This window comes from Ruditapes philippinarum, unplaced genomic scaffold (assembly GCF_026571515.1).
Source record: "Ruditapes philippinarum isolate M1 unplaced genomic scaffold, ASM2657151v2 ctg4325_1_1_1_1, whole genome shotgun sequence".
NCBI lineage: Eukaryota > Metazoa > Mollusca > Bivalvia > Venerida > Veneridae > Ruditapes > Ruditapes philippinarum.
This window is the reverse complement of record NW_026864913.1, coordinates 146,595-172,495: the sequence shown is the minus strand read 5'-3', so window position 1 is coordinate 172,495 and position 25,901 is coordinate 146,595. Positions and strand designations below refer to the sequence as shown.

The 25,901-nt window shown below is 31.6% G+C and overlaps 4 protein-coding genes across 7 annotated transcripts; 2 read left to right on the top strand and 2 right to left on the bottom strand.

Moving 5' to 3' along the window:
- The first annotated feature begins 1,738 nt into the window (after positions 1-1,738).
- LOC132727238 (sarcoplasmic calcium-binding protein-like) lies at positions 1,739-3,480 on the top strand. Its single transcript, XM_060712658.1, has 2 exons — positions 1,739-2,213; positions 2,623-3,480. Exon 2 carries the CDS (start codon positions 2,650-2,652, stop codon positions 3,208-3,210), a length of 561 nt encoding a protein of 186 aa, XP_060568641.1. The 5' UTR covers positions 1,739-2,213; positions 2,623-2,649; the 3' UTR covers positions 3,211-3,480.
- A 6,616-nt stretch (positions 3,481-10,096) lies between these two features.
- On the top strand, positions 10,097-13,022 carry LOC132727239 (protein toll-like). Its single transcript, XM_060712659.1, has 2 exons — positions 10,097-10,748; positions 11,285-13,022. The coding sequence occupies exons 1-2, from the start codon at positions 10,134-10,136 to the stop codon at positions 12,680-12,682; spliced, it is 2,013 nt and encodes a 670-aa protein (XP_060568642.1). The 5' UTR covers positions 10,097-10,133; the 3' UTR covers positions 12,683-13,022.
- LOC132727242 (uncharacterized) lies at positions 12,697-24,579 on the bottom strand. Of its 3 annotated transcripts, none has more exons than XM_060712665.1 (7): positions 24,554-24,579; positions 23,696-23,867; positions 16,275-16,484; positions 15,784-15,938; positions 14,549-14,603; positions 13,686-13,857; positions 12,697-13,354 (listed from the first exon to the last, which is right to left on the bottom strand). In XM_060712665.1, exons 3-7 carry the CDS (start codon positions 16,388-16,390, stop codon positions 13,319-13,321), a joined length of 534 nt encoding a protein of 177 aa, XP_060568648.1. In that variant the 5' UTR covers positions 16,391-16,484; positions 23,696-23,867; positions 24,554-24,579; the 3' UTR covers positions 12,697-13,318. The 3 variants fall into 3 exon arrangements, with proteins under 3 accessions (XP_060568648.1, XP_060568646.1, XP_060568647.1); XM_060712663.1 differs by lacking the exon at positions 24,554-24,579 and adding an exon at positions 15,021-15,107; XM_060712664.1 differs by lacking the exons at positions 23,696-23,867; positions 24,554-24,579 and adding exons at positions 15,021-15,107; positions 17,027-17,102.
- On the bottom strand, positions 20,150-22,541 carry LOC132727240 (sarcoplasmic calcium-binding protein-like). Of its 2 annotated transcripts, none has more exons than XM_060712660.1 (2): positions 22,244-22,541; positions 20,150-21,547 (listed from the first exon to the last, which is right to left on the bottom strand). In XM_060712660.1, exons 1-2 carry the CDS (start codon positions 22,354-22,356, stop codon positions 20,962-20,964), a joined length of 699 nt encoding a protein of 232 aa, XP_060568643.1. In that variant the 5' UTR covers positions 22,357-22,541; the 3' UTR covers positions 20,150-20,961. The 2 variants fall into 2 exon arrangements, with proteins under 2 accessions (XP_060568643.1, XP_060568645.1); XM_060712662.1 differs by having other exon boundaries at positions 20,150-21,524; positions 22,244-22,535.
- Positions 24,580-25,901: the final 1,322 nt, after the last annotated feature.

Genomic DNA, 25,901 nt, shown 5'->3' with positions numbered 1-25,901 from the left:
AATCTGGATAGTGCGGAAACTAAATCTGGACTGACAGGCGGACGAACACGCTAAAACAGTCCCATCACTCCGATTTCATCAGCGGGGGAGGGGATAAAATGTCTGTAGTTTTAGTTCCAATAATTGATTTCAGTCCTAAAAATTTGTGACGTTTGTGACTCAGTGAAAAGCATTGAAGAAAACAATATTTATCTCAAATTTGTGACATTTGTGATTTTAAAACTCGTGACGAATGTGATTGTTCTAAAACATTGGATCACATGCATCACAAAATTTGTGACGAATGTGATCTCATTCTTCACAATTGTGACGAATGTGATTTGTGACACATGTGGCCTTACAAAGCTATATCTTATGAAATATTTTTATATAATTTATCAACAGTAAAATCATAATGATTCCATAATCTTATCTTTGTTCCGCATAAAAGTCGTTACATAGAAGTCTCCGTTTTTTAAAAAAGAATTTCTAACAGAAAAAAAGGTTCGGCTATTTTTTAGTGGGTTTTATCCTTTAAAAATAATTCGAATGGTATTAGCTGTTAATTTAAATTTACTCCAATCAAATTTTATATCTATTTAACAACGTTCTCCTTACATACATAAGTAAATGTCGTTTGGAAATTGAAAGTTATGTACGATTTGTTTGCTTAATAAACTAAACACAAATCATTTTGTGAGTATTTATGGATAATTTTATCAGAAAACTAGATTTGAAAGATAATATTGACACCGCGTTTTTATGCAAATACCGGTAAGCTGCCCGACCCTCACGATCCTTAAATATCATTTTGTTTCATATGTGAGGTTAATGCAGAAAATTACTTTACAATTATTTAACTTTAAGATTTATCTTCATTGGTACACGAGTTGCATTAGTAGTTTGTGTTTTCCTCATCCAATTGACTGCTTTATAATCACCCAAAAGATATTTGTAAGTATTTATCTATGTCTCTGGAAATAGTCTACTGTTTTATCAACATCATTAAATGGCCTCTGGACAATCAAAGTATAAATAAATTACCATGTATTATCGCACGATAATGTCGGTATAATAATCTATATATTATGTGGTAGGTAAAGTGGTATATTTAAATGTATTCTTAAAAAAAACTCATTACGGAATGTGAAAACATTTTACTCCTTACATCTGTATTTAGTTTCAACGTACTAAAATTTACATGATATCGTTTGAATGAAAAGTGATCTAATGCAATTTTATTCTGAAATGTAGAATTTAATGTATCTTATTATATACAGGATATTTGTTTGTTTTCATGTGATATCAAAAAATTTTGCACAGAGTGAGCACCAGATGTTATTCAACTAATGTAATACACAATTCAGTACAAAACATAACATGTGCACTTCTAAAAGTGGCATGTACTTTCGTTTTTGGTTCATATGTTGATAATATTTATGTAATAACGTCAGTATCATTCAAGACCAAGAAATTTATTGTACTTAAGGGAGCATAAAAACCCTTGCATTATGGTCATTTACGCATGATGTATGTGAGATGTTGTCAGTTAATTATGTCGATAGTCACTGAAAAATTCTGCATAGTCATGGTAAACTCAATATAAAGAACATCCATTACCAAGTACAGAAGTACCTAAACATGCATTACTATAGACAAATAAAATAAAAATTCACGTTTAACATGAACTTATAGTAGAACAGTAATAATAAGTAGTAATAATTCAAGGAAAGAATACCCCTTCAAAACAAACTAATAGCATGATGAGTCCCATCCTATAATCCTATACATGCAAACCCATTAATCAATGCATCCGCGCATAGTCATGCATATCCGCTTCTAAGTATAACGGAAGTAAAATATAAATATAGATACGTACTTTCATATGCATAAACTGTACTTGAATCGTTTAATTGCAGGATGCGGACAAGTGGTATTTCGTGATTTTATCCTTGCAACGTGAATGAATCATTTGTAATTTGACCCTCAAGTTGAGAATTGTATACAGACATATGTAAATCATGTTACTTGAAATACCACAGAAAGTTGGATTATGAAACGAATTTGTGAAATGAATACGTAACAGTCTTTGTTCTCTATCAGTAATCACTAAAACAAGAATAACTATAAGGCAAAGGATAGGCAGTGTTTATATATATCCATATCTTTTGTATAAATGCAAGGTGAACAAAATAACTAAGTGCAAACAGGACTTTAACTCTTTTTATATATACGTAAGTATTTCATAACAGCAATAACATTTTTAAAAAGTTGTTTATAAGAAACAGTAAGTAATGTACAACAAAGTTTAACATATATTTCATGAATAAATTTCTCAATTTGATAACATTTAAGTATCATAAACATTTAAGTATTTTAAGTAATGTTAAACTTTAAATGATTTCAGGAAACAGTGGTGATCTTTATCTTGAGTTGATTGTGCGCTTTTGAAATAAGAAAGTTTAAAGTGTTTCGGCAGTTTTTGTTAAAATTTTAAGCGATATACAGAGAGAAAGATTCATTATAGTTTTTAGATGAATGGAAATTAATGTATCTGCTAAAATATAAACACTTTAAACTAATTACGTCTATAACATACACTCATATACTCAAAAATTACATTAATAATTGTAATTGCTTTAGGAACAAAGTACATACTACAGTGCAGCAATGGCGGACATGATGAGTGAAAAGGTGATGATTTCATTTAAACTGGTGGACTTTAATAAAGATGGTGTCGTCAATGTTAAAGACAGAGATGATTGTATTCAGTCATTTCTCAGCGTCTTTCAACCAGGAGATGACCGGAAACAAAAGATGATGAATCAGTTGAATGAATTCTGGGATAAAATTGTCTTCCTAACAGAAAATCCGGATTGGAGTAAATCTTTAAATCCTGATGAGTTCTTAGCAACACGTAAAGATGCACTTACTAAAGATTCTACAAAAACCATCGCCGTAGTCCGAGAAGCTTTGAAACAACTAATGAACGCCGGGGACATCGGAGAGGTTGGGTCTTTCTCTTTTGAGGAATTCAAAAAGGCACATGAAGCCTTCAATCTCAAAGAAGAGAATTTTGTAAAGGGTATATTTAGTATGGTTGGTCCTGATGATAGTGGAAGATGTACCTCGGACAATATTGCAGATTTCTACACAGAATTATCGATGGGCAGTGACGAAGGGAAGCACCAGCAGTCCAAAACGGCCCTTGCATCAGTAGGGTTCATGTAAAATCTTCAGCCGCTAAGTTTGTTTTAATTGTGTTGCGTGCAATAAACATTTAGAACATATGAAGTTGTCAACTTTTGACTAAGCAAGCTGTAGTTAAGTGCTTTCATATAAAACAGTTGAAACAAGAAACCAGTATGGCTGCGTTCTGTATTTTGTGTGTTAAGGTTTTTGTTGTATAATATTTATGGAGAAGATAGACATATTAATAATATAGTGTTTCTTGACCATTAACCTAGATTAGAGAAAAATATTATACGTGTATTATATGTATATTTTACTTTGTTTTTCTTATTTTGAAAAGTCAAAGCCGGGAAAAAATCCACATTCTATCACTTCTTATAGATAGATAATGTTACTTTTTTTCTATTTTTTGTGCATCATGTTGAGAGAGAAAGCAGACGACATGACTACGATTTGTTTCTATTTTGACAAAGGAGATCGAACTATTTCATCTGTTCTTTCAAATTGACCCATTTAAGTTTATATTTTAGTATAAGCTCAGATGTTTGAAAATAGTTTTGTCCTAATTAAAACGGATGTAAAGAAATGAAATATTTTATGTAACCCAATGCTTACAAATTATTATTATGTAGAATATTAAGAAGACACGCATGTCGTCTGCTTAAAAACAAATTACTCAAGCGTTCTTTCCCTTAGACTTGTCTAGCTTCCATTTTGAAACGATTAATGGGACATTACAAGAAATCCATAGTTAGTAAGCAGATTGCACGGTGATGCAGGATGATCTGCCATTGTTTGAAAGTACTAATCGCTTTTGCTTTCGGTTTCACGTACCAGGACAAAAATTAAAGTTAACAATTTATTCGTTGAAAGAAGAAAGGTATATGAACGTAAATGTTTTGGTGTAACAATCCATTATAAAGATAACACACTAGGTAGAAAAACGGTATTAATTCGACACACATGCACATCCTGTTTCTTTTTATACAAATAATTAATGACAGTTGAAAAGAACTAACTAAAGCAATAATACATTATAATTTTCTATAGCATGATTCACATTGGTATTTCAAAACTTCGTGTAATAACCTACTACGGAATATGTATATACATTTAGAACAAAATAAGAAGAAGAAAACTGTGATAGGAAGTAAATTCTAAAGATAGTGTTTCTACATATATTGTTTTTACAAAGACACTTGTAGAGATTACAAAGGAACTCTATCATACATATGACATTCTGCTGTTAGAGCCAAAAGCGTCTAAAGTTAAGATATGTCGCATATTGCCCTTTGACTGGATGAATAGTCGGTAGAATTGATGACATTAAAATCGAAAGGGCTGTGGTATCTATGGTAAAGTACTGGCCATTTTAAGCGATAGATGTATGCTAAGAGCTAAACAAAAAATAGTGATACTACAACTAGATAACTGCTTTGTAGTTACAAAGTACGCCAAATACACTTCTGTGCAAACGTTTCCATTGATAATAACATACTGTTCCAACACGGTTCTGGGCTTCCTTTCCGGTGATTGCCGGTGAGCCCCGGTTGTATTAAACATTTTAATACAACCTTGGCGATCTCTCGGTTTGTCCCGGTACTTCTCGGAATCGATACGGCCCTACGCCGGTTGATCCCGGTGGACTAAACCGTGACGCCAAACCGGAACTGTGTAAATGGGGCTTAATAGAAAGAGCACCGAAACAAGAGGCTATATGATTTGTACGAGGCAGCGTAGTGTTATAATGTTTTTTCTCTTTTGTATCATAGTCGAAGATAAAAAGCACGTTTCCTGTTGTCACAATATTAAATCCCTGCTCGTTCATTGGTTATTTTTTCTGGGATTTCATATTGTGACAACAGGGAACATGCTTTTATTTTTGTCTATGATACAAACGAAAAAGAACATTATCAATGTTTTGGTCTACATGATTTTACTAATAACATTAAATTCTTTCATTATTCGTTATCACATTTGATAATTAATACTATACATTGGTATTAAAGTACTGCATACTTTCTATCATAGACCACATTAAATATCCATTTTGTTTGCAATTAAAATGTAAAAAATGTAAATATTACTGATTTAAGTATAACTTATGTAACCACGCTACATGTATGTACATATATCATTCATCTTTTACGTACTTTTGCAAATTTCTAGCGAGATTTATGTCCATTTTCTTGTCCCTTACCGCTGTGGGTTCGAATCCCGCCAAGGACTCAAGATTTTTTTTCCATGCGAGGAAGATGTCCAGCTGGCTTACCTAACTATGATGGTTCCAATTTGTGCAAGGAGGGGCACCAGAGGTCTTCCTCCACAAGTAAAGATAGGAAGTCACTATAATGATAACCTTACTAAGTCGGTTTGACGTTTTAAAGTCTAAAAACTAATAAGAACTTTTCTAATTAGAAGTTTGTTTATTTAGGCTTTTAAAGCAACAAGTTAGGACTTAAGGAGTCCTAATAAAGATTTTGCTTTACAACTCCTACATGTAATAATATTTTAATTCTCCTAATTAGGCTTTTATAACTCCTTTTAAGAGTTACAAAGTTACATTTTAGTAAGTATGAGTAGAAAATCCAAATAATTTGTAACGTGTAGTAATAAAGGTTCTTTTATCTCTTCTATTTTTGAATTTTGTTTTTATAACTCCGAATTAAAGGCGAAAGAGTCCTTATAAAGCTTTTAAAAACTCATAAAAAAGTAACAAAGTCTTAATTAAACTCCTTATTACAAGTTAAATAGTTTTTTTTAAAAAAAATAGAAAATAAGATTTTGTAACAAAAGGTTCCGAAACAAAACACTTAAGAAAGCATTGTCATTAGAGTTTTTCGACCATTCGACATCGAGGACATATAAGGAAAGTGACCGTGCGACCATATACACGCATTAAAAATCCCCCCTCTCTTACGAGAAAGTGACAAAGCTGCCCACACTTTTATTAAAGGGCAGACTACAAAAATATGTCATTTCCTTATTTAATATTTATCAACGATTTGGAATTGATTTTTTATGCAACAACAGTAATGTAAACCAAGAACAATGATAATGCAACTCAAGCGGGAATCAGTTTTTTGTCCTTTTAACTTCGCTATAACAATAAATATTTTGTTTCGCGGCCCCGTCGTATTACAATTAAATCTCAACTTCTCCCTCGCGCCCCCGCCATTTTAACTTGTCGAAACCACGAAATGGCACACATCAGTCACCATATAAAACATAAAAAAAAACCTAATCGCATCGATGACAGCGAAAGATGAACGTGTGAAATACATGATCTGTGATGAATGTGCTGATTTATATTTGTTTATTTCCGAAACAAGATTTAACGTTATCTTTGACCATAAAGACACCAAAATAAGTTTGCGCCAAAATAAAAGACATCTTTTAATATAACGGTTAAAGTTTTGTGTCGGTTGGATTTGTTATCAGTTAAATTAACTGAAAATTTAGAGTTTTGTATTGATATTTTATCAGTTATGTGTATTGTTTACGAGAGTGGGACCTTTTATCTTATACAGGAAGAAACTAAATAAATGGATGATCAATATCAAGACTGGTATAACATGTTTGGTCTTATACAGTTAAAATATTTTAGTTTTCTAACATTACCTGAATGAATAGGAAGTTATGTTTCTGGTAAGACATTTGAGATATTTGCTAGGTATACTTGTGTAATGTATATTCAGCTTATGTTATTGACGAGTAAATCATTATTATATTTGCACTTGAATAATGTATATTATACTTGATCATAATGAAAAATGGATACATAATAACGTATAAGTAATTTTATATAGCTATATGAATAACCAATTCTTGTGGCAATTGCTAATTACTTTCGAGTCTTGCATTGTTATGGTTCAGCTTTCATCGATCTACCACAAATGTATGTCTGAGCGTCTCATAGACATCACAATAATACAATCAGAACGTTTTAAGAAATAATTATCCGGGGAGGGAATATAAGGGGTGAGGGTTGAACCCCATATCTTAAAATTGAGCATCAATAAAAAATATATAATATTATTTGAAATTCTAGTGATTCAGATGTGCACTATAACACCATACTCGTATGTGAATCAGAGGTTTTTAACTTTTTAAACATTTATTGAAAATTCAAAGATATAAAAGGAAAATCGAAACCCTCCTAACTTTACACTATAATTACCCATTTTTCGTCGAGATAATCTTCCCGTTGTCGGTTCTGGTGTGTCCAAAACATACAATGTGTATTAAGAAAATGTCATTAAACCAACTTAAAATACGTAATCTTACCATCGAACGATGCTTTATACCTTTTTGAAACATTTATTGAGATTTGGCTAAAAAAGAAATAATCGCCTGTCAAAAATCAAGCTTGGTTTTGTAAAACTATTAATGTCAACGCCTTATATGCTGATTATTTCTTGTTTATTCTTGGTAGAGACTTTATGATAGAGAAAGCTGTTTTATGGTACAACTTAAATTTGAAACAAAGTATCTGCAATTAAACCAAAGTTTTTTACCAATAAAATGAACATCTAATCATTGAATATCTAAATTTCCTAGTATAAAGCCTCAAAACATTTTTGTTATCAATTGAAATACGTTTTATCATCTTAAATATGTTATTAAGTAAAGTTTGACAATTTTATTTGTGTTTGTTTTGTGTGTATTTAACCAATGTAATAGCGAAACCTTATCGCAGCTGGTTGTTTAAATAACTCAGCTGAAATATACTCAAACCCCTTTCCCTGTTCGAGTTTATCAAAGAATGACATAAAATCAAAGAGGAACAACTTCTTTGTCTGAAACACCTTGTACTTAATCAATTAAATCATTTATCATGAATTATCAAGTAAAACATACGTTTTAAAACTTATCTCTAACATTTGAGTCAACTTTACAATGCATTTTTGTTTATCTAAATTTTTGTCATGTCAATTTAAATGGCGTGACTTTACTTTACCTGCTTGATATCTTAAATCTTTCGGACCTGATCATGACCAAATTTTGGGGACATCAAGAAAATTTTAAGTTGATCAGCGATCAGTAATGAGCCTAGTTAAACTTCACAGAAATGCAGACTGGCCTGGATGTATAATGATTGTAAATACTAATTATTCACTATACACTGTGTACCAAGCAAGAATGATACGACTCAGCGCTACGAATGTTAGAATTTGGCATATTTAATAAATGCAGAGATCTGCCAAGAATTTGAAAGTACTGGGCCCTGGGCCCACTTGGTCTGAAAATGATGGGCCATTTTTACCAAAGTATGGGCCTTTGGAAAATAAGTAAATATTGACCAAAATAACTGTTAAAAAGTTTGTAGATAATTGAATTTCCCCGGTAATAAAACTTAAATCAAATTTTATGACAAGTGGTTCACTTATAATTCAGTACTTTACTAATAATTAAAAATTATGCCTACATGGTAACTTTCTAACTAATATTAATTGCAGGCAAAAATGAAAATATTTTTTAAATGGCTGCTCAAAAATTTGATATGCAAATTTATTCACATAATTGCTGGTTCTTACTTGTAATGTCTTATTTTGTGCATTATCCATTTAATTGTTCCTACTTTGCACCAAATGTCCCTTACCACTGTATATTGACGAATTTTATTGCCCCTTGTATGCCTCTGTGTAGACAGCATACATCAAAGACATTTGCCGACAGACCTTTTGATCATGAAAAAAGTCATGCACAATGTTTCTCTGATTGGTTAATCACCCTGTCAAACATTCTGATGACGAAATATACATCTTTTTTTACACTTCATCAGCCAAAACATGCGTGAACTTGAGTGACCTTAGGGTCGATCAAGTTGAACACCTGTCAGATTATACTGTAACTTACAGCATTTCTTAAAATAGCAACACTTTTTTTTCAGTTACCGATAATCCTTTAAATATTAAGTAGTTGTATAATTTGTTTGTTTGTTTTATTGGATTAAATTTACGGTAGTAGAAATGAGTATCTGTGTGGAGAAGAAATGCGGTAAGTAGATAACATGGACAAAAGCTATAGGGTAATGGATAAACTCAAGAATATAGCATGGGTAACATGTTGCTGTTGGTACCAGTTTTGACTGGATGACTAAATAACCCAGCAGACAGTTTTGTTTTCTTATAAGTCTGGCACAGATTTTAGATGCGCCCATGGCCCTTTGCTGCCAATTTTCCTGCGCCATTCTCATTTTTTTAGCGCCAATGGCGCAAAATCGCGTCCTCGGCAGATCTCTGTAAATGTAATTTAGCACATTTAATAATGTTTTAAAATCTTGCTTTGATACACAGACACTTGGGGTGTGGAGCTCAAAACGCATTTAAATTCCAAATAAAATGTATATTTGTCAATCCCAGCATATGTACTTATCATATTTAAACAGTAGGTGTGCGGAATTTTACCGGCGAACATTTTTATCTTGTGTATATGTAATTGTAGACGTTGAAATATGATTTTTTTTTTTCAAAATGGCTCAGAGGGATCACTTTGTTTCCAGATTTTTATACTTCACAACAGCAGGTGTCAAGTGCTGTGTGGCAGTTGTAAAAAGTTGCCCCGTACTTCATTTCAGTGTTGTTATATTTTTCTGGTCCTTCGGGATCATTGATGCCAGCACTGTTAAGTGTTGACAATTGAGTACCGCTCAAGCCGGTGCTAGGGGGCGTGAGGGATGTTGCACATTTTCATTATTCCTCATGTACAGACTCAATCAAACCGAGTCTGCAATTCTTTTGTAATTTTTTTGTGATTTATGCTTCCGAGCGATCACTTTGTTTCAAGTTTTTTATATTAAGTTTTGTGCTGGGATTGACAAATATACATTTTATTTTGAATTTAAAAGCGTTTTGAGCTCCACACCTCAAGTTTCTGCGCTTTGAGACAATTGTTTCCTTCATTTAAATATTTTTCAGATCTAAATCAAAGGTTATAAAGTAGATTGCAAGAGAAGAATAATGACGACGAAGATATTTGAAATTATTATAGTAATTTTTACTATAGTTTTCTATAATATCAACAGTACACTGTGCGTTTGTTTGGATAAAAACCGTTTTGAAATGATTGGCACGAACTATACGGAAATAAATATTGAGTGGTTGTCCAATTGCAGTAGCGCTAAAGATGTCAACATGTCTGACAACATGTTTAAGGAAATACAAACAGCTTCATTCATCAACAGCAGTTTTAGGTTTAAAATGCTTGATTTGAGTAATAACAAAATTAATTTGATAGAAACGGACGCTCTTGGTAGTTTACAATGTCTGAAACATCTATATCTTCATCATAACGAACTTGTTGAGATTCCGCAAGACTTTTTCAAAAACAAGACAGACCTTATCACTGTAGACCTTTCTTACAACAAGATCAAAAACATTCCTCTTACAGTGTTTAGTAATTTTTGTATGCCAAGTTTAGATACAGTGTTACTTCAACATAATCAGCTTACAGCATTCGAACCATGGGCCTATGTAGGACATCCAATACGCTTGGTGGATGCATCGTTTAACAAAATTTCAACATTTACCAATGACCATAACTGGACATATACACGGAGAAACGTGAGGGATGAGGTAAATCTGATTTTTTATTGTCCAACATAGAAATAATGGAGACGTGTTGTAAATGCCCGCTACACGTAAACGTCCCATAACACCGACTTAAACAGAATTTAACATTTCCATATGTATATGATGTAAAATTCATAATTTAGAAGGGTCGTCTGAACTGTGCACATTAGAACAAAAAACAAAAACAACTTTCACTTAAATTTCTTAACGAAAATAAATTATACTTTTATCAAGTAAATTTATTGGTAAATGGAAGCACTGACTATTGTTTTCAATTGTATATAAAACCCAAATACGTTTCTTAATGTACTGAAATACTTTTATGACACTTTGTCAAATACATTCTATATTAGAAAAATAGAATATTCACAATAAAGCGATTTTCAACTTTAAAAGAAACTATAGTTCATCATGGAAACCATTATGTATCTATTATATTCGTTTAACTAATACGTTTTATATCATATTATTGCATAACATTTGTTGAACTTATAACTACTTATGTTTTACGTTTTGATCATGATTCGCAATAATTACAGGCAACTACAGACTTGAGGTACAATTCAATTACGGAATGGCACGACTGGTATGTCATGCAGTATAAAAACCAGTCTGAAGACAGAAATGACGATGTTAAAACTGTTGTAATAGAGCTGCTATTAGACATTCGTGAAAACAACTTAACTTGTGACTGTAACTTCTACAACATATATAGAAAGGTCCGAACATCGATCGAGCAAGGGTCAAGATACGATTACCTTCAATTAGTTTGTCATGATCCTCCAAAATTACGAGGAAAACTACTTTTCTATGAGGTATTTTTTAGAGAACTTGTTTGCAACATAACAGATGACTGTCCAGTAGGATGCCTGTGTGAGGATCGACCAGCCGAGGACATTTTAAATGTCGATTGTAGTGGTTTGAATTTGACAAGCATGCCGTCTTCTGTTCCACGAAGTCCTTATAATAACATTGCACTTCAGTTAGATAATAACAAAATTTCACATATAAATGATGCAGACTATTTGAAATACGTTTCAAAACTGTCAATGCCCAACAACTTTGTCACCAGTTTACCAGATTCTGTCATGAATAAAATAGCAAATAATAAGGACGCATTTGTTGACTTTCGGAACAATTTTCTGAGGGCTATTCCTGAATCAACAGAGAAAATAAAGTTTCAAAATGCTCTCTTCACAGGAAATAATTTGGAATGTTCGTGTAATATGATTTGGATGGTTGACTGGATTAGAGCAGCGCCGAGTTACATCGATAAAAGGGCTTTGAGCTGTACATTCGAAGGGGATGTTTTGAAAATACTTGATCTTGATGAAAGTGTTTTGAACTGCCCACAAGCAAGCGTCGCTCTTATTGTTATATTGTCATTCGTTTTAGGAATTGTTGTTGCAGTGATTATAACAGCTAAAAGATGCCCATACGAAACTAAAGTGCTTATATTCAAATTTTTTAACATCCATGCGTTTGATAAATACAAAGTCGACGAGTACGCTGATAAATGTTACCACATGTATGTTTCTTTTGATGACAATGATCTTTATGTCAGACAATGGGTAATGAAAGTGTTGCTGAAGCAACTCGAACGTAAAAAGCCGAATTATAAACTGAGTATATATGCGAGAAATGCTCCTACCGGTCCTGAAACTGAAGCCAGATTCCAATTGATTGATGACAGTAAGCGCATACTATTCATCTTGAGCGCAGGGTACGAAAACCATAAATGGTTTGACTATGAAATAAGTCATTCCGAAACCTTGGAACATAATTGTGGACGAATTATCTATCTCTTGTATGATGAAGATATGAGAATGAATGCCATGAAGGAGCCGTGGCTATCAAAAATGAAGGAAAGAAAGGTATTCAAAATGACTGATAGATTATTGTGGGCCAAACTGCGGTATGAGCTACCAAGAAAATAAAAAAGAACACCAAATTAAGAGATATTGCAACATTTATTGTTATTATTTGTACTTTCATACGATATTTCCTTAAAAAATGTGTACATGTTTCTGTTTATCTAATATTTTATTTTACTATCTAACATTTTAGTTAAAACTTTTAATGTTCTATTTCTGCTTGAATATAATTGGAATAAAATCTTAATCTACATTAACCTTTTATCACTAACGAAAATAAAAAAGAGTGAAACCTTTAATATTTGTGTCGTTTATAAGAAAATAAGTCATTAGAATTTCATGTCCATTGATACTGAAGACATATTGAAAATTTCAAGACAAACATCTATTACTGGTTTCAAATTTCAAATAATAAAGTATTATTATTATAATGTTGTAAAGTGGTTACATATAAAAAAATTCAGTAGTAAATAAAGACTTCATTCAAGCACTGAACTTTGTTTTGCATACAAGATGTCTAATTTTGTAGTTTTACTATTCGAAACAGTAATTTGAATATATGTTACATGTTTCTTGAATTCATAACTTGCATCAATCCTATGAAAACACACAACTTGTGTTTGGGCAAGTCGTACTTTTAAGTCTTGTTGTTCAATTTATGCCTGATGTTGAACTGTTGATGTATATGTACTGGAACAATTATTTCAATGGTATGGATGAAGCAGTCTTCAAATTCTGAAAAAAAACTATGATTTTTTGATGATATGCAAGCACTAGAAAAAGTAATAATATGTTACAAATTCAAAGTGTTACATACTCAAAGTTGTTGAAATGTTAAATATAGTAAATAAATTCTTTTTCTCAAACTGCAAGATTGCAAGAATAATAATTTTTAATATAGTAAATAAATTCTTTTTTCTCAAACTGCAACATAGACTTACATTCATTCAATGAAAATGAGAATATGACCATTGGACATAAACGATACACATCTTGCATTTCAAACATGTTTGTCTTTGTTGCCATTAATGCTAGTAAATGAATAATAAGACTATTCCATACTCACCAAGATTTGGGTCATTTGGTCCTGATAAAGTCGCAGTCCTGGATTAAAACGAGCAGACTCATACAGGAAGGTTAGAAATAAGACATCCTGCCAACTAGAAGTACAATCTGGAAACGAGGCTTGGGTCAAAGGGAGTTTCTCCTTGGTGCAGGCAAACCAATCAGCAGTCAATCTATCATTGAAAAAAAATAACTGTGTTATATTTTTGTCCATAATAAGGTTAATGCGGTCATTTTTTGTATTACATTTTTCGCTGAATGTAATGAAGCTGTAGTTAGCAATATACAAGTAAGTATAATCTATATCGTTTATCAGCTTTCTTTTAAAGGGTATACAATTATATTTAATGAATGTTTAATAAATTGTAAAATCAGTAATCATATGTTGTTTTCATCAACGTTTAATTATCGAAAAAGTTGTGTCATGATTGAACATAATATATATGTTATTAAACACACATACATATTGTATGTAAACAGAATAAAATATTATTTAATTACTTTTTTTACTTTTATCTTAAGTATGGTTTTAAGTGTTTAGCAATAATTTCTTGCAATGCGCCATTCGCTCTTGAGGAATTATACAAACATATTTCTTACTTACAGGTAATGTGGAAGTGTAATATTTGTTCAAAGTTCAAATAACATTTTTTTTCTAGCAAATATATCGGTTTATACACCTTTATTTGTCGTCATAACTTAACACTCACTCAACAATGGAGTTATGAAGCTTGTCATATTTATAAATATTATGTACAAAGTATATAAAGGAACAATGTAAGGGAGTTCATTTCGGAAAATAATCACTCAGTTCACTAAGCAAGAAAACAAAGAAACATTTACATCTAAAATATCTAGTATTACCTTTTTGCCCATATATTGTAATCCCTGATATTTTCACCAGTGAATATATGTTCGTCTAAATTAAAGACAAAAGATTATAAAATAACATATAAATTTATATAAATTAAGCCTTTTATATTTCCTTTAAAAATAAAGTAAAATAAACAAGAATTGACCAATTGACGATAAATTTGGAATATACAATTTGTTAGAATTAATCAAACCAAAAGAAAAGGTAGTTTTTTTTATACTGCTATACCGCTTTGTATCAAACGTTTGTATTGCAGAATTTAAATCAATTTTATATACATTTAGTACATTATAGTTGTTAGTAAGTGTAAACGTCGGTTAAAATTAGAGATATCTATATGGCATTAATTATAACTGTGTCAATCATGTAAACTATACCATTTCTTAAAAGAAAATGCCTATTGCGAGAACTATATAGCAAGGAAATTAAAACAGTTCTATATTTTGATATTAAGAATAATACCTCTGTTGTAGACAAGATCAAAAAAGCAAGTGTAGCAAATATCGTTTCTTCCACATGTGTTTTTGTAGCGGAAGCCGTGTCTTAAATCTGAGAAAAAAGATTCAATGTCAACAGTTCTAGACAAACTAACATGTAGATATTTTGAAATTTAATGAAATGGAAGAAACAACGAATAGGCTCTTACGTGTTGAAACTAAAGGAGAGTAGACAATCTATTTAATGTCTGTAGAAATTCATGTTATCTGTCACACATACACCGATAGACAATACTAGAAATATGCTTCTAAATCAAGTCATCATGAAACATAAAATTCTCTTATCTTAAAGCATCCTTTTCCTACCTTGCCTACATCATATGAATGTGGAAAAAAGGACGAATTTTCTAGATTATAAGGTTTTATATCTAATGGCTAGGAAAGAAATTATATGACATGAAGGATATTTAACTACAATGGTATAACATTTTTTGTAGATTCGTCGGAAACAGAAAATAAAGGAATCCCAAAAGAACACCCAAAACGACAAGTAATTGAAAATGTTGCTAGATCTGTTTGACCGATCATTTTCATGAACGGTACTAAAGTATAAGCTAACAACCCCTATCACGGATTTTAGAAGAAATCAACAATAAACATAGAAAAATGTGCAAATGTATTCAGCCATTTGCTTTTGGCGATATGTTCAATACACACTGTTATCATATTCGATGTTTGGCAATACCACACTTCAGCACATACACTTCGAAAATGTCCTAAAAGCTTACATTCTTTTAGCCAGTCGCTTATATCATCATTGTTGCAGTATATGGACAGCCAGTCGGTGGTTAGTTCCTTTATATCAAAAATGTATTGGGAGCTGTGACAATTTTGCATTGCTGCTGACTTCTCGATACATTTTGCATACATCGGTGTTATGTTTCTGTAAATGAATTAATACATTGCACATAGAACAGAAAAAGAGTAGTTGATGATCAGCATTCACAACACGTGAACCTTATATGTCAGAAGACCACAGTTGAAATTCAGATATGTTCTTTGTTTATGGTATATTTTTCGTGTGCTTCCTTCTTTAAGATGTTACTATTTTATACCTTTCTAAAACATAATGATTTGAAAATGAGTACAATTTTGTCATGTTGTCATCAAAATGGCAAATATGTGTTTAATTTAATTTAATTTTACATATTATATGATTGCCACCTGAAAAAAACAACGGTGAATGAGAAATAATTAATGAATGGTTTTTAAAACTTACCTGCAATATGCTGCTAAATCCTTCTCCAGTTCAGTTTCCGTTAGCTCAACTAAACCATTGGAATATCCCGCAATTAACTCGGTATTACAATATTCGCTTGCTTGTGTCGTCTGCATTTGTGCATTATTTCAAGAAAACTTTTATATTGGCCACATGTGTCCTCCTCTGATTTGGTAAAGTCGAGGGAATGTAGCAAATAAAGCACAATGGCTGAATTAAAGAAGGTTCTGAATTATTGCACGTGCTTGATTCATTTGTGTGAAGGGTTTTTTTTAGTTCAAGCATCAGCTAACACGCAGAGAAACAGGCGACTTTAATGAACACCGTTTGAGAATAAATATGCAATAAGAGACATACGTTATAAGCAGATAAATACAAATATGTTGATCATTTGGAATGAATTTTTTAAGAATTACATTAATTAAAGACACACATTTTTAGTATTTAAACATTGATCATAATACAGTTAAAGAAAGATTAAAGTATTTAAACAATATGTTACTTCCGATAAATGCAAGTCAGGATATAACGAACATATCTTTTTATACTCGTATGACATTTAAACCATTGTACGTTGATGTTGATGTCTTGTGAAGTTTCAACACAAACACAATAAATTTCCGACACGATAAATGTAAAATTTATTTATCAAAGTCCAATATATTCATTACCGAAGTAAGAATTATAATTCAAAAGAAACCTATCCATAGCTTAAGTTTATCTTTTTAAAAATAGGAATTATATATACATACCAAATTTAGATATAACCTAAGGTAAATGTTGCATATATCTAAAACCCATGTCAGCAAACATATGTTAAGTACGACAGACTGAATTGGGGAAGTAGCTTTAGAACAGGGAATATGTCAAATATAATAGCAAGTATAGTAATTATCGCGAATTATTTTCCTGGAAACATTCAGGACATGTACATATATATTTCCATCGGAGTATTCAAGTCGGCGTATCATTACCATCGCTGCTAAGGCAATTTTAATCCAATTTCCTAAAAACACCACTTTGAAGTAACGTACAATTGATAAAAAAATAAATATAATTTTATATTGATAAAAATATTTAAATTTTGGGGCGAAGATTTTCATAAAATAGATCTTTCTTGGGGGTTTTTTTTATAAATTCAAAGTGCCCCGTTTAAAAATTTTTGTAAGTTAAAGGTTTTAAAGCATTATGCATATGCTCTAACGTGATAGTAAACAATATTTCTTTTATCATTTTTAAATTTTTTCCGTAGAATTAAATGTCATCACAAGAAATTCAAATGGATGGAACCCGGGAAAGGCCTTTTAAATCACGACAATTTTTAAAGGAATTTAAAATATATTTCCCCAAAATTTTTAAAAATTAAATCATTTTCGCACCCTTTTAAACAACTGACATGAAAAAGATACTCTAAAATTTAGAATTAGTCCCCTCCCAAACACGTAAGATTATGTATACTATCAATTTTGATTTAGCTACACAACTAAAAACCTTATGAAATCAACTTTTCTATCACAAACCCCTGATTGATTAAATAAGGTAGGACACGAACACAAAAGTAACAAGAATGCACCATTTTACTCCTTCCCATACATTGAAAATGTGCATTACTTTTTGAACTGTCTGCCTACTTTAAAAAAAATATTAACCTAACTTGAAATCCCGGATACGCCCCTGGTCATAATTATTTAAAACACTTTACACTAGTTAAAAAATGAACATAACGTATCTGATCTACTACATCCGGGTTATATATTTAAATCTATCATATATCTGTTTGTTTTGTTTGTTTGGATTTTTGCACGTCAACACATAAATGGCCATATCGTGCCGAATGCTATAATAGGCTTAAAATATTATGTAAAACTTTGTAAATGATAATAAAAAAAGAGCCAATCAGATCCTTGAATACAAGTTTATCTCTTTCAAATAATCGATGATGTTTTTTGATGGAATTGTATTAAAGAGTTCTTTGAGTGAGTTTACATTATAAAATCTGTTACGGGCCTGTGAAAAATCATGACATTCCAGAAGAAAATGCTTGACAGTAAAATTTTCATTACAACCTACACAGAAAGGGGCAGTGTCATTCGTGAGGAGATAAGAATGGGTAACGTTTAGTGTGTCCAATTCGGCATCGAAGAAGAACTGTTTGATCATGGCGGTTTGACAAAGACAGAGATGGTGACACATCAAGAGATGGGTTTATATCATGAAGTTTATTAAAGACGACATTGTCCCAATTTGCTTTCCATTCAGATGAAACGAGTTTGTTTATAGCCGTTCTAAAATCACAAGCAGGTAACAATAAGTCAGTTTTTTGAAAATTTAATGCTTGTTTAGCTAAAGCATCTACTTTTTCATTTCCTCGTATACCTACATGACTTGGAATCCAATATAATTTAACAGATTTTATTTTAAGTATCTCATGAAATCGTAAAAGAAGTTTCTTTATCATGATATTGTCAGATTTTTTTTATTTTTAATGGATATTAAAACAGAAAGCGAGTCAGAAAATATCACAAATTTATCATGGGTATGCTGTTCTATGTATGACAGTGCTAAATCTATAGCTTTTGCTTCAGCAGTAAAAATTGATGCATTATCTGGTAACCTCATACTAGATGTAAAATCATTTTCATACACAGCCGCACCTACTTTGCAACCTTCCTTTGAACCGTCCGTATAAATATGTATAAAATTTTCATGTTCTTCCTTAATTGCTCGAAACTTCTCTTTGAAATGTTCATGTGAAGTTGATGACTTTTTTATATTTGAAAGGTTAATATTTATTTCAGGGGAATTATAAGTCCAAGGTGGAACATCCTCATCGTCATTTTGAAGGATACTGACAGGATTAATTTTAAGTTTATCTAAATCATCTTTTAAACGAAGGCCTAATGGTTTAATTTCCTTTGGTTTGTTAACAAATTTTTCAATATAACGTGGTTTGAAAATAATATTTTTGGCTGGATTTTTGCTATTTGATGAAATTCTAGTTGCATATTGAAGTGATAGCTTTTTTCGACGAAGTTGAAGCTGTGTGACAAAACAGGCCCCGTTGTTTTATACACATGACTAATCATGACTTATAAATGCATAAGAGGAACACGATTCCAGAATTGAATCAAACTAAGCTTATGACTGTGAGATACTCCAAAATAGTAAATGTAAATGGGAATTAACACGGTCGGATCTGGGTGGGATCAGGGTCTTACCCTGAATGACTGAGCACGCACCCGTCTTTCGGACTGATCAGATTTCAACGACTTTTTGATCAAAAATTAATGTTGAAATGTTGGCAGGGTCATTTTCTCTTGCAAAATCACCCTTGAGATCAATTTTCAACGGGGTCAAAATTTATTTTTTCCCGCATGAAGTATACAAGTTTGTGAATTATTTTAGCAAACGTAGGTATTTAAACATTTTTGTGGATGAATATATACCATTCCATCAAGATGTGTCTTTTTTGAATGGATACATTGCGGTTGAAATGTTGCTTTCTTTTTAGGATATATTCTTCATTGTGAAACATCACAATTTTACTAGAATTCAATGTAAATGTATAAAATAAGGTAGCAAAACACATGTTATATGACAAACACTATCTAAATTCAGAGTTTCTTTAAGTTAATTTATGCAAATAATTTCTGGGAAAGGCTTAATCTAATGTTGCTAGAACGTGTTGCCCAACCCATTTGCATTTTGTTATATAAACATTTGTATATCATTTGACATGTATTTGATGCAATAAAATATGTTTAAACTAAAATTCTTAAAATGAAGGAGAATCAATCAATTATTTCTTTCAGAATACAAAATCATACACCTTTATCAAGAAAGAAAAAAAAATCGCAAGTATTTTTTTTTATAAATTTGGCAGATGGTGCCTTTTCTACATTTATCTTGTTTAAGTAGCAAAGGTAATTAAAACCAAAGCAGAAATGGCTCATTAACTTTTATATCAGGTGCTTTTTCAAAAGTGTTCTTAAACATCTCCTTGACAATAACATGAGAAATATGAATGTAAAGATGTTCAGCTAATTGTGAAGGTAGTTTAGCTATCTTGCGTTACAGTACAAAGATACATTTAAAGAAAATTATAAAACTGTATTTTCATTACATTTGCAATGCACACAAGGCGTACATATCAATTGATATTCTTATAAACTATTTATATTGAAACATCAAAATAAACTTTCCTTTCCGATTTCATTCTTTGAACAACTTATATGGAACCTTCAAACTCGATTTTTCAGTTGTTGGTTTTTTTTAGACAGTTTGAAATAATCCAGTTAGGTTTAAAATAATCCAATAAATTCACATGGAAATGAATGGATTTGAATCAATCTGCTTTTTACACAGATATGTTTAATGCTATCATACACTGACCAAAGCATTAAAACGATGACACGGCGAAACGTTTGATATTCTTTTTTCAAATACATTACGTCAAACAAAACGTTCATTAAACACACTAAGTTTTATTCATTATGCATTTATCTCCGATCTACATTTTATATATAAAAATGCAATATCATTTTCTTCGTATTCAGTTAATATATGCTATATACAAGAGATTCTAGAATCAAAGCGTGTAAAGCATGTATAGACTCACAAGTATAAGTTAGATTAAAGACTTTTTTGTTTCAACGTTAATTTTGGTCGTATTATATTGTCAGAAGCGTCACACAAATCCAACTGATGCAAGAGCAGTTTTGTATTGTGCATGTTTCCCTTCGTCATTCCCCATCGCTAATTCTGTATAGAAATCTGCAACATTGTCAACAGAAATTTTTCCATTTGCATCAGGACCAATCATACTGTATATACCCTTTACCAGGTTCTCTTCTTTTAGATTAAACGCTTCATGTAGTGTTTTAAATTCCTCGTAAGTAAAGTGACCAGATTCGTCAACATTTCCAGCATTAATCAGTTGTTTTAAGGCATCTCGCACTACGGTGGTGGTTCTTGTAGAATCTTTAGTGTAGGCATCTTTACGTGTTGCTAGAAACTCATCAGGAGTTAATGCTTTACTCCAATCCGGATTTTCTGTTAGGAAGACAATTTTATCCCAGAATTCATTCAGCTGATTCGTCATCTTTTGTTTCCGGCCATCTCCTGGTTGAAAGACGCTGAGAAATGACTGAATACAATCATCTCTGTCTTTAACATTGACGACACCATCTTGATTAAAGTCCACCAATTTAAATGCAATCATCCACTTTTCACTCATCATGTCCGCCATTGCTGATGTTTTTAAAATATTTGATCTATAAATATGAGAAAAAGTACGAGTAATTTCTTTTAATATCATATTAATATCAGTCTTTGATTAATAATATCTGTCATATTTTGCGGTTCGGATCGGAATATCCGTCCCGAGGTGACCCGCCCATTGGGCGGTAACGAGGCTTGCCGAGTTACCGCCCATGGGCGGGTGACCGAGGGACGGATATTCCGATCCGAACCGCAAACATATGTCAGATATTTTTTCTTGCATATTCTACCATATTCCATTATATATTAAATTCTTTATCTTTATTTTCAATGAAAATTTATATCATTACAACCGTAACTACTTTCTTGCAACAGCGTATGAATTACAACTTCATAATATGTAACGGTAAAATGACGTCATCCTAACCGTGCCATTGTACAGCACGCGACTCATCTGGAACCCCCCATGCCAGATGAAATTTCCGGCATGGGTAAAACTCACGGAAACGCCAGTCTGATATGCAAGAAAAAAGAATGAATCATGTCACTGATATAAAAGCAGACAGGCATGCCGTCACGTTCGACCTTTTTTGAAGCTGACAGCTCTAAACAACTTGCAATGCTAAAAACAATTTCAAAAATTCTTCATTTTTTAGACGTAGCTAGTTAATAGTAAAATATTTTTAAAAGCTACTTTCTAACATTAAAATTATAATATTACTATAACGGATATATAAATATTTACTTACCGTTCAACTCCGTGTATATTTAAAATGTAAAATATCCAAACTATGCTGTTATCAGTAGCTTTCACTGAACGCGCACGAGGAATATAATGAAACCTGGCTTTACTCCAGTGCATGAAATAATACCCCAGTAATGTTGGCTAATTGAAGTAAAAACAGATACAACATTTTTATTTCAAGTACATCCTGGCATTTTATGAATGCAAATCATAATCTCGAGAGACTTTGTAACGAATGTTGAATTATTTGTCACTATTTTACACTCACTTTACTGCATGCCAGATTCTGGTTACCTTCAAATATCGCATGAAACATTACAGAATTATTTATTCATGACATTTTCTGTAAAAGTATATATGCTCACAGAGATCAGGTTTACGTGATAGATTGATTATTTATTTATTTATGACATGCATTGTCAAACAAACACTTGTTCATTATATTAGGTGTATTTCATATTGTATCTGATCGTAGGGAATATATGGAATGCTAAAAGATATATGGAATATCCCAAGCAGCCTACTTGTTTTATGCTATATTTTACATTATAAGAATAAAATTTTAAGGACCACTTGCAGAAGTTCAAGATGACCCTATATATCGCTTACTTTTGACAGTATCAGTAGAATTCAGGAAAACCAAAGATAAATAAGGGTTTAGCAACATTGAATATAATAGAATTTCGGGTGTCATAGTCAAGCTATTAAAATTGATATAGTCACATTAGGAGGTAAGACAAAATAAATCTTACCATTTTGTCACTTCTGTAATTGTGATCGGTATAAAGACAAAAGTAATTTGATTTCGAGGAGCATATTTTAATTAGTGGCAATGACAGCGCGTTTTTATAACTAATTCATACCTGTAAAAAAAGAGTAGTAGTTCCCTTCAAAATATTCGCTATGGACCTCTACACACTTTTCCAGCCTCAGAATCCATTCCAAAAAGCATTTTTGAAATGTTCTTTGGGTATATTGTTTATACACTGGTAGAGAGCGCTTCCGACGGCACTACGGGTAGTGAACGCATGATTTGATATATGAATTTAACCAAAATTCACAAGGAAAGAGGTCGGGACTATAAGCGGGATGTAGCAAAATTGAATTAAGATTGACATGTGCGCAGGTACATTATCATGAAGTAATTTTATCCTGCGCACCCAGACAGTCGGGTACTTTGTAATATAGTGATAATTCCGGAAATGAGAACATGGTTACGGTTAAATGATCCAGTGACACTACCCCTCTCAATTTTTTTTCCTCTCAAACCGCAACACTATAAGCAAAAAATAGCATTTGAAATTGTCATCAGTCTCAAATGGACTTACATTCATTCAATGAAAATGAGAAATTCACAATTTAGGGACATAAACGATACATATCTTGCATTTCAAACATTCCTGTTTTTGTCGCCATAAAAAACTAGTAAAAAATGTTTAGACTGTTCTATGCTCACCAAGATTTGGATCCCTTGGTCCTTATAAAGTCGCAGTCCTGGATTAAAACGAACAGATTCATACAAGAATGTTAGAAATAAGACATCCTGCTAACTAGAGGTACAATCTGGAAACGAGGCCTGTGTCAAAGGGAGTTTCTCCTTGGTGCAGGCAAACCAATCAGCAGTCAATCTATCATTGAAAAAAAATAATTGTGTGATATTTTGTACATAATAGGGTTAATGCAGTTACTTTTTGTATTATATTTTTCCTCAATGTAATCAAACTGAAGACAGCAATATAAGTAAGTATAATTTATACTCCTATATAGATTTATAGCTTTCTTTTAAAGGGTATAAATTCAAATTTAATGATTTTTATAAAATAAAGTGTATGAACAGTATAAAATTATGTTGCTTACATCAACTTATGGCCAATTCTCGACAAAGTTTGTAATTTAACAAACATACGTAAACAGTAGAGCTGCAGTCCTATTACTTTTTAATAACCCTCGTACATATTGTATGTAAACAGAATGTTTCAGAACGAAATATTATCCTGCTCTTTTAAGTAGGGTTTTAAGTGTTTAGCAATTATGTCTTACATGCGCCATTCGCTCTTGAGGAAAAATACAAACAGAATTCTTTCATACAAGTGTTGTGGAAGTGTAATATTTGTTCAAAATTCAAATAACATTATTTTTCTAGTAAATATATAGGTTTATATACTTTGATTTATAACTAAACGCTCACTCAGCAATTGAGTTATGAAGCTTGCCATACTTACAATATGATAAACAAAGTATATTAAGGAACAATGTAAGGGAGTCAATAGCAAGAAAACAAAGAAATATTTAGATCTAAAAGATTAAGTGTTACCTTTTTGCCCATATATTGTAATCCCTGATATTTTCACCAGAATGATCATCTAAATCGAAGACAAAAAATTTCAAATATCATAATTATAAACATGTAAAAATTAAGACATTCATATATCCTTTAAAATTAAAGTAAAATAAACCAGAATTGATAAATTGACGATGAATTTTGAATGTACATTTTATAAGAATTACCCAAATCAAAAGAAAACGTGTTTGTTTTTTGCTTTTTTGTTCGTTTTTTATATACTGCTGTACTACACTGTATGCAATCATTACATACACTACTGCAGGTTTTAATTCACTTTTATATACATTTAGTACTTTAAAGTATTAGTAAGTGTAAACGTTGGTGACACATGGCGATATCAAGATGGCATTAATGATAAGTGTGTAATATGATATCAATATCGTACACCATTACTTAAACAAACATGCCAATTGCGAGAGTTACGAGACGACAAATCTTTAGCACGAAAATTAAAAAAGATTTACATATTGATATTAAGAATAATACCTCTGTTGTAGACAAGATCAAAAAAGCAAGTGTAGCAACTATCGTTTCTACCACATGTGTATTTGTAGGTAAAGACGTGTCTTAAATCTGAGAAAAAAGATTCAATATCAACATACAATTTACTATGTAGATGTTTTGAAATTTAATGAAATGAAAGAAACAACGAATAAACTGTTACAATTTGGAAGACAATCTATTAAAAGTCTGTAGAAATTCATGTTTTCTTTCACACATATAACGATAGTCAATAATTTGCTTCAAAAATAATTCATCATAAATCATAATGTTCTACTTATCGATCTTAAGCATCGCTTTCCTACTTTGCATACATGGTAAAGCATTTTGTAGATTCATCGGAAACAAAGAAAATAGAGGAATCCCTTAAGAACACCAAAACGTCAAGTAATTGATCTGTTTGACTGAGCATTTTCATGGACGGTACTAAAGTATAAGCTAACGTCCACGCCCTCTACCACCGGTTTTAGAAGAAATCACCAGTAAACATAGAAACATCTGCAAATGTATTCAACCTTTTGCTTTTTTCGATATGTTCAATTCACACTGTTATTATATTCGATGTTTCAATACCACACTTAAGTACACACTTCGATTATGCCCCTAACGCTTACATTCTTTTAGCCAGTCGCTTATATCATCATTGTTGCAGTATATAGACAACCAGTCGTTGGTTAGTTCATTTATATCAAAAATGTATTGGGAGCTGTGACAATTTTGCATTGCTGCTGACTTCTCGATACATTTTGCATACATCGGTGTTATGTTTCTGAAAATGAATTAATGCATTTCACATAGAACAGAAAAAAAGTAGTGA